Here is a 13,942-nt window from a genome sequence, read left to right on the forward strand (position 1 = left end):
ATTGTAGTCTGTATATTATTTGTAGAATGGTCGTCTGCGTCTCTTCTCCTATCAAGTTCGTAGTATTTCCCTTCAATTTAGTCTTGATAACTGATACTGCGACAGATTCATGAGAGTCTTCGATAGTGTCAACTTGTCATTTTCCGGCTTGCCATCGAAATCGGGTATTAGCCTTGAAGCAGTGATCAAAAGTTCTACTGACGTCTGAGCCATTTTGTCTTCAGTCTCGTCTTTTTCCGAGTCACAGCCTTCTCCTATTTGTCCAAGTTTTTTGTGCTCACCGAAGGGTACCACACAGAGCCCTCTTCTATCGGTTCAAGTGCCTTCGTGTCCCCAGATGGGAACAACACGTTCATATCAATCTCTAGAGGGTTTCCTACGGCGTGCGGGACTTCCTGGTCGATATGGTATTTCGATAATATCTTCACTAATTGATGCCTCAATGCCCAATAAAGGTCGAAGCTAGATTTCTTATGTTCCTCAGTTAATTTGTTCCTATATTCATATTTTAATTTCCGAATACTTTCGAATGATCTTTTCAATAATCCTAAATGCTTTGTGGACGACCCAATCACTTTTATGTATGCACTGGTAGGGTTTCTTAAATTTATTTCTATCTTTTTTCTAAAATAGTATGTACCAAATTCAATTCCATTCTCTAAGTTATATTTGATCCAGATTTCTTCCATGATTTGCATACTTCTTCTTGAGCATCATATGATGCATCATGTATATCTTCATCACAAAGGTAAAACTTGCTACAACTGCAAGGACATACTTCATTCAGAAAGAGATTATCTGAGTTTTCCTTTACTCTCACCTCATTTACCACGTTAGCATTTGGTTTGACTAATTTAGACTCTGGGTGTCCCATAATCTGGATTTACATTACTTCAATTGAAAGATATTAAAAAATATATATATTTTTAATTTTTAATTTTGTAACATTTAAAGTAACTAATAATCCGCAAGATATTACAATTTTGCAAAGTTTTACAATTATTTTTTTTTAATTTATGTTTTATTTTGTTTGCCATGTAAAATGTGCCTATATTTATAAGTAAAGTTATTTAAAGATTTTTTTTTGTTTGCCACGAGAGAGAAATCGCTTACTGGTTTATATCCACCCGTCTTTTGGGTGGTTGGACAGCGGGCACTACTGGTTCCGGATCTCTCTTATTCTTCCTATTTGTCCGTCTCCAATATTCTTCTATTGCTAATGGCTTCGGACCTGGACCGGTCATCCTTTCCACGATCCTTGGCTCGTATCGCACTGCCCGGATAGTCTGACAGTATCTTCATATCCCTCTTGCGGATGATGACGCAAGAACGAGTTTGCTGGTGTAAGCAAATTCGGGAACACTTGCGGCTTTTTAACAACGCAAAGGCGGCAGGTTCGCCTGTTTGAAATTTTTTTATTGAATGTGTCTACTTGGGGAAAAGCCATAGAATTTGTACAAAGTGATCGGCTCAGCCGCCGTCGCACATACATATTTCATATATTTAAAGTCTTTATACAAAATATGCAGCTAGTGCATTTATTCAGTCCATTGCATTATAGGGTCAACGACTTTACACTATCCCGAAAAATATACAAGAGATGTAGCAATATCAGCAGAAAGAGTTCTGTGGCCACAATAGTGTATTGAGTTTATTAATTAACTAGCTGACCCGGGCCCGCTCCGCTGCGCCTTCTTTAACTTTATATGGAAAAAAGTTTCCCTGGAATATTTATTTTTGACAATTAAAGAGCTTTTACCATGCTGCGAATATAGTATATCGCTTGACTAATTGTTTAACAATATAAGTGCCTTCGTCCGAATCCCATATGATCTTTATTGGTCTACGAATTTAAGTTTGGATGTAAGGTGTACTCCATTCTTAAAATACTTTATTTTAGCCCGATACTCTTATGATTTCTGTTTTAGGGGTGTGTTCGGGGGTGAGGTGGTCCCCCAGACATTTGGCCCTGAAAAAATGTCAGCATCGTGCCCTTCTTTCAAATACGATTTATTTAAACCCTATATTGCCATTGGTTTAGGAGAGTTCACACGATGAGGCGTCCCCCAAACACATGGCCCAAAATAGGTTATCAAATTCGTTAATCTTAAATACCACATATTGGCATGGTCGAAAAATTGTTAACCTTTGTGTGGTGTTTTGGGGAAGGGGTGATGCCCTAAACATATGGTCCTACATTTGGATATCAAATTCGTATTCTACTACTTTGTTTGGGCCCCATTTTGCGATGGGTGGGTTCAATTCATGCTCTACCCCCCAATACCTTCCATTAAATCTCCACATTGACATGGTCGGTAAATATGGCCGATTAAGGAGTGGTTTTGGGATTGGGGTGGTCCCCCAAACACTAAGCCCGGAAAACAAACACCAATTGATTTTTATAACCACCACCAAAGGATGGGGGTATATTAATTTTGTCATTCCGTTTGCAACACATCGAAATATCCATTTCCGACCCTATAAAGTATATATATTCTTGATCAGCGTAAAAATCTAAGACGATTTAGACATGTCCATCCGTCTGTCCGTCTGTCTGTTGAAATCACGCTACAGTCTTTAAAAAAAGAGATATTGAGCTGAAATTTTGCACAGACTCCTTTTTTGTCCATAAGCAGGTTAAGTTCGAAGATGGGCTATATCGGACTATATCTTGATATAGCCCCCATATAGACCGATCCGCCGATTTAGGGTCTTAGGCCCATAATAGTCTCATTTATTATCCAATTTTGCTGAAATTTGGGACAGTGAGTTGCGTTAGGCCCTTCGACATCCTTCGTTAATTTGGCCCAGATCGGTCCAAATTTGGATATAGCTGCCATATAGACCGATCCTTCGATTTAGGGTCTTAGGCCCATAAAAGCCACATTTATTATCCGATTTTGCTGAAGTTTGGGTCAGTGAAGTTAGACCCTTCGACATCCTCCGTCAATTTGGCCCAGATCGGTCCAAATTTGGATATAGCTGCCATATAGACCGATCCTCCCATTTAGGGTCTTAAGACCATAAAAGCCAAATTTATTATCCGATTTTGCTGAAATATGGGACAGTGAGTTACGTTCGGCCCTTCGACATCCTCCGTCAATTTGGCCCAGATCGGTCCAAATTTGGATATAGCTGCCATATAGACCGATCCTCAGATTTAGGGTCTAAGGCCCATTAAAGCCGCATTTATTATCCGATTTTACTGAAATTTGGGTCAGTGAGTTGTCTTAGGCTCTTCGACATCTAAGGTTTTGGGCCCATAAAAAGCGCATTTACTGTCCGATGTCGCCGAAATTTGGGACGGTGAGGTGTGTTGGGCTCTTCGATGTTGGTCTTCGATTTGGCTCAGATCGAACCAGATTTGAATATAGCTGCCATATAGACCGATCTCTCGGTTGAATAATGACTTGTACTTATAAGCATTTGGTCTAAATCGTTTGATATGTCTATATAGCTGCTATGGGGCATAAGGTATGCATTTTTCACTGGATTTTGACGAAAGGTTGTTCATATATATACCCGAGGTGGTGGGTGGGTTCGGCCCGGCCGAACTTAACGCCTTTTTACTTGTTATATATAAGAAGATTAGTTAATCGCAGGCTTGTGCCTGGGGCTTTGTTGATATAATTTGATATTCTTTTGTTTATGCCACGTTCGTGTTATCGTGCATGAATAACATTTTCTTTGTGCTATGAGTACGCTACATCATTACAAATTCGCACGTAGACTGGTTGGTGGCGCTTGTGAATATAGATAAATGAGAATTATCAAAGAACATTCCGTATTCAAAATTCTGCCCTTAATGGCATGTAGTTTGCGCCGTTTGTACTTTCTAAATGAGCACATTTTCCTTTCCCGTGAAGGAAGCTATGGCGTAATGGACGTATATAGGGTTTCGCCAGTCGTACCTTCCAATATGTGCCTCTTTCGGCGGAGCTGCTTGCTTTGATGCAAAATAAAATAATTTCCGACACCTTTAAACTCGACATTTGGTGTAAAATTTTGAGAGCACAAAAGTTTCTCTGTTATTTCATTCCTATTTGCGCTACATATATTGTGAGTACGCTATGCTTTGTGGACTATACGCTCTGGACTACTATGCACTGGTAGGGTACATATATTGTGAGTACGCTACATTATTCTGTCAATTTTTTTACCCCACTTTGCTATGAAAATTGTGCATAAAATAAATTTACGGCCTAAATATGAATGTTTTGGGCAGATAAACAAATGTATTCATTTAAAGTGAAATATGCCAAAATAGGCGCAAACAAATCAATGGTATTTTAATCTACTTTTCTTGATTCGTAAAGATATGTTATTTGAGGAGATGTTGGCTGTTGGATTTTGATTTTTTCTTACTGCGCTATAGGAAATGGTTGAATAACAAGACCCAACGTTTTATTCGAACGGGATTCTTCTACCATTGCATTGCTCACTAATTAGAGAGTGGATTGAAGCATGTAATCTTTTGAAGCATGTAATCGGATGAGGCCCCTCGTTAGGACGAATTCGCGATCATTGTTGCCTGCTGAGATTTTTCGGGACTCTAAAGGGGTTTTGGGTTTTATGATTTTCTATTCGAAACAGAAACAAAAATCAAAACACATTGGCATACGCTGGAAGAAATCCAATAATAAAATTAGATGAATAAATTTAAAATGAATGAACATTTAATCGTTATGTTATCATAAAATTCCTGATGACCATTGATTGATTCCTCTATGAATTATGTTTATTAAAAAAAATATATATTAATATAAAATTTGGTTCTTCTGCTTAACAATAATAACGAATATATGTCTTATTCTAATTTTAGGTTATCAGAAAGAAAACAGATTTTAAAGAAGCGCCCAATACGTTGCCAATTATCGGGCTATTCCAAATGAACAGTCGTCATCGAATTAAAATAGATATACCTGAGGAATTTCCAACACTCAATGTAGACGTGGGCATCGAACTTAATGGGACAGAAAATGATATTTTTACTTACAATCCTGCAATTAACAAAAGAGTTTTACTTCAATCAACAATTCAACGAGGCCAGCAAGAGACAAATTCCAGCAAGGACGAAATTATTAAAGACTATGTAGGTGTCCAAACACTTCGGAAAGAGGGACGTGTTGCTATCATGGGTGACTCAAACTGCATTGATTCCATAAATGCAGAAAATGCATGTATGTGGCTCATAAATGCTTTTTTAGAATATACAATGAACTCGCATACTGCATCAGTTTTCAAGAAATATAATTCGGTTATTCAGCAAAGCAGAATTGCGAAAATCAAAACACATCCAAAAAGGCTTAAGACGTCTAAACTACACAAATATTCTAAAGTCGTGGATGTTAACAACAAACTAAGGAAAAGATCTTTAACGAAATGCACTGTGTAAACCAATGTAAGTAATCAGCATTTTAGATTCTAAACGGATATTAGAAATCGTTCGATTCCAAATCTATTCTTGTCAAACATATATAATAAATGATCTTTCTATTAGAGAAGTGAGTGCAATACCATGCGAATTAAAAGCTGGTTCAGTTTCAGAGTAAAAATTGAGGTAACCTGTTAATTTGGTGTCGTTTTTCCTTCTTACTGTACCTTGGTTATGTTTTAGTTTTGAATTATATTTCGATTACGATCCTTTTATTTTTTTTGCTGCTACAAAAAAAATATGAATGTAATTGAAAAGAAAAATAAGAATAATACTTTCAGTGTAATTGTTAATGTTAAGGAAAAATAACATATTTAATTTCTGTGTAAGATTTTCTCTTAATTTCATATTTTCTTTTATTGATTTGTAATTTCAATTTTAATTATTTTAGTGTATAAACATCGCCTGTTTTCGATAGCCCCATGTTTTTAATAGTATCAAAATCAATACATAATTAATAAGAAATAAATAAAATAATAAAGAAATTAAAAACAATTGGAAATTTATACATTCAATTAAAAAATTTACTGCAATTGGTCCTATCAAGGAGTTTGTACCAATGATTGTACCACAGGAATGATTACCAATTTTGCAATTTGGATTTATGATAAGCTCAAAAAAGCAATTAAGTGCTCTTTTCTTATAAGAGATTTTTTTATACCCTCCACCATAGAATGGCGTATTCTAATTTCGTCATTCTGTTTGAATATATTCGTCTAAGACCCCCTAAAGTACATACATTCTTGATCGTCATGAAATTTTTAGCCGATCTGTTTGCCGCTTGAAATTTTGGAAAAAATACTTCCTATTAGTGAAGGTCGGTAGGGATTGTAAATGGGCCAAATCGGCTCATGTTTTGATATAACTGCCATATAAACCGATTTTGGGTCTTGACTTCTTGAGCTTCTTATCCGATTTGGCTGAAATTTTACATGAAGTGTTATGTTATGACTTCCAACAACTGTGTCAAGTATGGTATTACTTTACTTACTTTAGTTGGCTATGACAGAATATTTGTTCCACTAGCCGAACGTAGAATAGCGTTCCAAGCCCCTCGATCTTCTGCGCTCATTCTAAAATCTCTGACACCAAGTTTCGAGGTGTCTCCCCCAACTTGATCTTTCCATCGGGCTTTTGGTCTTCCCGGTTTGCGTGTACCACCGTGTTTGCCTTCAAAAGACTTCTTTGCTGCAGCTTCTTCATCCATTCTGACAACATGACCGAGCCAACGCAGCCGTTGTATTTTGATGCGTGTAACTATGCTATCGTCGTCATACAACTCATACAGCTCGTGGTTCATACGTCGCCTAACCCAAACTGGTCCATATATTTTACGAAGAATCTTTCTCTCAAATACTCCAAGCACTGCCTCATCTGCTTTCACAAGAACCCATGCTTCAGAACTATATAACAGCACGGGTAGTATCAGTGTATTGTATAGTGTAATCTGTCGAGAGGTGGCCTTGTTTCTAAACTGCTTACTTAGTCCAAAGTAGCATCTGTTTGCCAGTATTATTCTTCGCTTTATCTCAAAACTGGTGTCATTCGTTTCGGTTACGGCGGTGCCGAGATAGATAAAGTTACTGACTGTCTCAAAGTTGTGGTTCCCAACTTTCTCCATTTTCTTTATCTACTCGGTTGTGCAGGGCTTTTTGGGAGTTGAAACCATCCATTTCGTCTTATTTCCATTTACTGCCAGACCCATTTTCACTGACTCTCTTTCGATTCTTTCAAAGGCTGCAGTTACTACTTCCGGTGACCGACCTATGATATCGATATCGTCGGCATAGGCGAGTAGCATGTGTTCTCTTGTGATTAGTGTGCCATATCTATTCACATCTGCATCTCGTATAATCTTCTCTAGCAGGATATTAAAGAGATCACACGATAGGCTGTCTCCTTGTCTGAAACCTCGTTTGGTATTAATTGGTTCGGAGAGATTCTTTCCTATTCTTACTGAGGAACGCGTATCAGCAAGTGTCATCCTGCAGAGTCTTATGAATTTTGCAGTGATACCAAACTCAGACATGGGTTGAAATAACTTTGAACGTTAAGGAGTATCGAAGGCGGCTTTGTAGTCAACAAAGAGATGGTAGGTGTTAATTTGTCCTTCTCCGGTCTTTTCCAGGATTTGGCGCAGTGTGAATATCTGGTCTAGGGTGGATTTACCAGATCTAAAGCCGCATTGATGGGTCCCGATTATCTCATTGACTTTAGGTTTTAATCTTTCACACAGTACGCTCGAGAGTATCTTGTATGCGATGGGGAGGAGACTTATTCCTCTGTAGTTGGCACATCTCCTTTCTTATGTACTTGTCTCCTTTTTTATGTACGGGACATAGTATGCTGAGGTTCCAATCATCGGGTATGCGTTCTTCATGATGCATACGCCTTATCAGCGTGTCGCCTCCGGTCTTAAATAGTTCAGCAGGTAACCCGTCGGCTCCTGCTGCCTTGTTGTTCTTTAGTCTGGTTACTGCTACTTGGACCTCATTCTGACTAGGAGGTAAACATTCTATACCATCATCAGGGATTGGTTCTGCGGTATCCCCTTCGCCGCCAACATCGGACACTAGCAGTTGGGTAAAATGTTCTTTCCATATCCTCAGCATGTTATCTGTGTCAGTTACCAGATTTTCTTCTTTGTCTCTGAAGGAGGATGTGCCTGCACCAAAGCCATCGGTTTGATGTTTAATTCTTTGGTAGAATTTCCGGACTTCATTCTGACTGCTGTACATCTCAATTCGCTCGCACTCACGTCTTTCCATATCCTTTTTTTTCTGCGAAACAGACGGTTCTCCTCTATCCTTTTCTCCCGATACCTCTCCTTCATTTGGTGCGTTGCTACTGATTGCAGGGTTGCTCTATATGCCGCATTCTTGACTTCAGTAGCATCTCGACACTCTTGGTCGTACCATGGGTTTTTTGGAGGAGGCTTCCGGTACTCAAGTACGGATTTCGCGGCATTTTCCATGGAGTGGGCAATAGTTTGCCACTGCGCCATTATATCATCGGAATAAGGAATGCTTTCATGAAGCAGTTGGGTCAGTCGAGTGGAGTATGCCGCTGCCATTTGTTGTGTTTGCAGCTTTTCAATGTCCAGCTTCCGTGCAGTGTCAGATCGTACTTTCCTCGCCATGTTCAGACGGGTGCGAACCTTTGCTGCAACGTCAACGTTGGGGGGGTCCGTTTTTATTATTCCTTTGTTTCTCATAGTAGTTCTCAGTTTTCCGGGGGTCGGTTACTGGCCCAGCGCCCCAACCGCATGGGTTTTGTAGGATTGCAAATGTATTTCTCGTTGTGGCGAGCCGCGTGCTCCAAGATCCGACGCTCGCCGGTATTAATGAGTCCATATCCTGATATAGCTGCCATGTAAACCGATTTCCCCATTAGACTTACTGAGCCTCTATAGGGCGCAATTGTTATCCAATTTGGTTAAAATTTTGCATATGTCGTTTTGGTATGACTTCCAACAACTGTGCCTAGTATGATCTTAATCTGTCAATAACTTGATTTAGGCGCTATATTAACCGATCTCCTGATTTGACTTCTTGAGCTTCTAGAGGGCGCAATTCTTATCAAATTGGGTGCAATTTTGCATATGTTGTTTTGGTATGACTTCCAATAACTGTTTTAAGTATGATCTAAATCGGTTCAAAACCTCATATAGCAGCTATATAAACCGATCTACCTAATTGACTTTCTGAGTCTCTTGAGGGCGCAATTATTATTCAATTTGCCTGAAATTTTCGAGGTCATATTTCCTATGACCTGTTCGGCATGACAAGTACGCTCCATATCGGTCAATAACTTCATATAGGTCATATATATTTGAAAAAGTAATTCAAAGAACTTGACAATTGTGATCCATGGTGGAGGGTATAAAAGATTCGTCCCGGCCGAACTTAGCACGCTTTTACTTGTTACTGTTTTTTGTATAAAAACTAGCCCATCCAAGCAGGGTCCGCTGTACCCTTTTTTACTGTACACAGAACAACAATTTCCTTATATTTGTATCTAAACTTCTAGAGTTCATAGTCGCATCTTAGCTTCAAATGTTTGTATACAATATAGCAAAATAAATTACACTCGGAGAAATATGGTAGTAAAGTAACAAAAATTTTGCTGTAACAACATTTTCTGCTGTTTTCAGATGGTAGAGTGTCATAAATAATTTAAGAAGTTGTATATTTCACTTTATCTTTTATTTTTTTTTAGTTTCAGAACTCAATTTTATCAAATTTGAAAATCAAAAATTTTAAACTGTTACCTGCAAGTCTAAAAAATTTTGATATAAAATCAGCGAAGAGTATTTGCTCATATCAGAAAACTTGTTGTTGTGGGTTAAAGACTGAATATTTTCAAGCCTTCATAAGTTCTTCTGCGTCTTCCCTCATATAACTTTCATTTACGATCCATATTGCTATTATCAGGCTACAATCCACTTGAAGTTTTTTGGAGAACTCTCAGGGGGCCGTACTGGTACATGGCCTAAAATGTTTATGTCCCCACTTCTAAATGACTTAAATTAAAACAAATATGTTATGATCGGTTTAAAGAATTTTAAGGAGATGTGGGCTCAATGATACTTGACTTTATATGACTCAACTCCCAAAACACTTTTATTTGATACCTAGATTGGCGGTCCTCGAAATACTTGGGTCAAAATTTGGATATCAAATTCGCACACTGCTCTCAAATATCTTGAATTTCAACCCCATATTTTCATAATTAGGTTACACATCCGTTAAGGCCTTTTGTGGTTAAGGCCTTCTATAACTTGAATCCATACTTTAATGTTTGGTTCGTACTATAATTCTTAAACACTCGAAATTGAGTGCTACCTTATCATGATCGTAGGTCTTAGATGCTGGGATAGCTCCCAGGTACTTGACGCCATATGTCCATGTTAAATTCGCTACACCTTCCATTTGAGACACCATAATGCTTTGATCGTCGCATTACCCCTAACAACCCTAAAGAAGATATGTACTCTTTGATTATGTTAGTGGAAAGGCGACCTCCTATATATTCCGTTTTTTCATCACAGAATCATTCTTCACTGCGAACATTTCAAGAAAATATATTATGTCGTTGTTGAGTCTATATGGACATACAAACAAACATAAATAATTTTTTTTACATGAAGATATGAGCCCATCATATAATGCAAAATACTGTATCCTCTTCCTTACGTCTTTAAACTGTCCACCAACTATACCGTTCAGTGAGTGCTCAGTATAGCCACACAATTATTGACTTTGACTGTGCAGAATCGTTCATAACTGGATATCTTTTTAACAACAACAAAATACAAATGATTCGCAATTCATAGCCGCAAGTAGGGCCACGCACATCACACTCCGACAACACTCTCACCAAAACAGTGATACTCTTTCTCTCGCACCATTTGTTTCTGTTACTCTCACCACTAATACTCCCACCTATGGCTTTGCATTCACACCCATAACGAATTCTTTAGAAAAAACCAACAAAAATTTGTTGTGTTAATGCTTCTTCTGTTTTATTGAAAATTAAGTCCTCATTTTCATGGCTTTTCTTTTAGGAAAATTAATTTTAATATATATTCGTCGCTTCTCTGGAAAAATGTCTTTCGATTGATGCCCAATTTATTAAAATCCATTTAGCCCTTTGGCTGTAATATGTACCACAATATAATATTGATAATAATATATACATACAGGGTGGCTGATGAAAGCCGCTACCAAAAAAAAATGTAATAACTTTTTTTCTATTTAATAATAATAATTTAATAATTAATTTAATTAATTAATTAATTAATTTAATTAATAATAATTTAATAATTAATTTAATAATTTAATTTAACATGAATAAAAGAAAAATGTATTCCATACACCGAAAAAAAAATGTAGCAATATTCATCATTGTAGCAATATTCATCAGCCACCCTGTATATTGAGTAAAAGGCATGGGCGATGAATGCGCATGCAACCCCGTTGGGGGGATCCAGATCGCGAGAAGACGAGGCTACTACTGAAAGGAGGTAAGAAGAGGTCAGTATAGCTTTTGGTGTCATAACGGGAGATAGGACGATGAGCTCACATTTGTGTGGTGATGTGGGGGTGGGGTGGCCCCATAGACACTTTTCTCGAACATTCATATCAGGTTCCTGATTTACTCCCAAAGACCTCTCATTTTAGCCCCATATTGTTATGCTCGTAAATTTGTCTCCTTTGGGAATGTTTTTGGGGAGAGGCCGCCCCCAAACACTTGGTTCCATATTTGGATATCAGATTCGTATTTTACACTCAAATATTTTTTATTTAAGCTCCATATTCCCACGGTCAGTAAATTAGTCCTGTTTGGGAGGTGTTTTTGGGGAAGGGGTGAACTCCCAGAAACGTGTTCCCACATTTGGATATTAGATTCGGATTTACTCGCAAATACCTTTCATTTGAGTCCCATATTGCCATGGTCGGTAAATATGTTCGATTTAGGGGTGTTTTGTGGGTTGGTGTGTTCCCCCTAAAACTTGGTCCGACAATTGGATATCAGATACGTTTTCTTATCCTAAATACCTTTTATTTGAGTCACATATTGTCGTTATTGGTCTAAATATATGTGCGGTAAATTTTAGGGTGGGGCGGCCCCCCTAGGTACCCCATCCGAAATTAGGATTCCAAATTTTTATTTTTAGGGTACTATATGAGAGCACACAAAATTTCTTAAATCGCACCAGCCATCTCCGAGATCTGGCCTTTCTGAAAATTAGAGTAGGGAGGGGGAGGGTCCGGCCCCTTCAGATATCAAAAAATATAGTACCCTATTGTCACCACGGGATCATTATGCACCATCTGTGAAAATCTCAAGAAAATCGGTTCAGCCGTTTCTTTAAGGAACACACAAACAAATTGATTTTCATATATAAGATATTGTTTATCATACTCTTTGCAGACGTTGTTAAATAATAAAAAGTTTTTCATTAGTATGAAAATTATAAATTATATATTTTTATTAAAACAGTAAAAACGTTATTTGAAAGATATGGAAAATTTCCAATAAATTGTTCATGGAGTTAATAACCACTATAATACGATTTTTTGGAGGCCACCGTAGCGCAGAGGGTAGCATGTCCGCCTATGACGCTGAACGCCTGGGTTTGAATCCTGGCGAGACCATCAGAAAAAACTTTCACCGGTGGTTTTCCCCTCCTAATCCTAGCGATATTTGTGAGGTACTATGCCATGTAAAATTTTCTTTATTGAACACAGTTTTTACTTTCTTTTTGTGCAATACCCGGAGGGAATGTGTAGACTGTTTTTGATTGATTTGCAGAAATTATAAGATAACATTTGGCGCCAGGTGGGTTGCAAATAAAAATAACGAAGTGGGATATTCTGATGAAGTACAACAGCGGTTTCTTTCAGTAAAGTTGGATGCTCACCGTTTGAGTTAAAGAAAGAAGTGGACGAGTTTTGGTTCTATGACTCACCAGATATATCATAATATAAATACATATGCTCAATATGCAAATTCAAAGCTACAAAAGATTAATTCAAAGCTTCCATTGACTTTAAAACTGGGTTTAAAGCCGTTGAGCCATAGAACTAACGTAAGATATTTTTGAAAATTAATCAATTAAGTCTAAACATTGAGTTTAGACATGCTTTCGGGCAACGAAAAGACACTTTGGTGTCGTGCAAAGTACGGATGCCAGAGCCCGAATCGCCTCGGATAGAATCCTTTAGTCTGCGGCTGGAACACGACGGTTAGGTGTTGTTTGATCCTCGTTGCTACCATTGATGTTTAAGCAGCGACCACCTTATTTTTGGTGTTTTTCCCATTGGCATAAGTCGGTATCCGATTGATGTTTTTCGGATGCAGTTAAAATTTGTGCGGCCTGCCACAAATTCGACACCTATTTCTAAACTTTCAGTCTTGAGACTTGTGGCTTCTCGCTAAAAAATTTGCATAATAAGTCCCACGTTGTACGAAGTTGTTCCTCTGTTGTGGACTCATGCTCATGAAGGTATGGCAAATTTTATGTGCCTGAAACCTGTCACATAGTTCGCATAATCTGAATCAAATCAAATTATTGATAGAATGTTGCGGGTTTATTAGTATTCGATGTAATATTCAATGAGTTAGATTTTCACAGAAAAGATTAAAAACTTGGTTCAATTAAGAAATTTGTACACGCAATTAAAAAATTCGCAGAAATCGGACCTACAAAAGAATTTATATTATTGATTAACTATTTTGCAATTTGGACCATTATGACAAGCTCTAAATCCAATTAAAGCGGTTATTTACTCAATAAACCAATTCATTTGAAAATTGTCCCTTCTCTCAAATAACATTTTTACCAATTTAATAAAACGAAAAAATTGACATTTTTTGCATTAATAAAAATCTTTTTATTTTATTGGATTAAATTGCGGAGAAAACGTGTAATATATTGCTTTAAACCATTTATTTTTTAATTTTTGTTTGTTTCTCTTTCGGGCACGTGAGCCCAAAAAATGC

The 13,942-nt window shown here is 37.5% G+C and overlaps 1 protein-coding gene across 1 annotated transcript in view; it reads left to right on the plus strand.

Moving 5' to 3' along the window:
- Nucleotides 1-5,882, plus strand: part of LOC106094159 (membrane-bound transcription factor site-1 protease) — a 165,810-nt gene extending 159,928 nt beyond the window's left edge. Inside the window, exon 5 of the mRNA XM_059362384.1 lies at nt 4,823-5,882. Within this exon, the coding sequence (XP_059218367.1) occupies nt 4,823-5,395 (573 nt within the window). The 3' untranslated portion in view covers nt 5,396-5,882. The remainder of the gene's footprint in view (nt 1-4,822) is intronic.
- Nucleotides 5,883-13,942: the final 8,060 nt, after the last annotated feature.

This window comes from Stomoxys calcitrans, chromosome 1 (genome assembly GCF_963082655.1).
Source record: "Stomoxys calcitrans chromosome 1, idStoCalc2.1, whole genome shotgun sequence".
NCBI classification, from domain to species: domain Eukaryota; kingdom Metazoa; phylum Arthropoda; class Insecta; order Diptera; family Muscidae; genus Stomoxys; species Stomoxys calcitrans.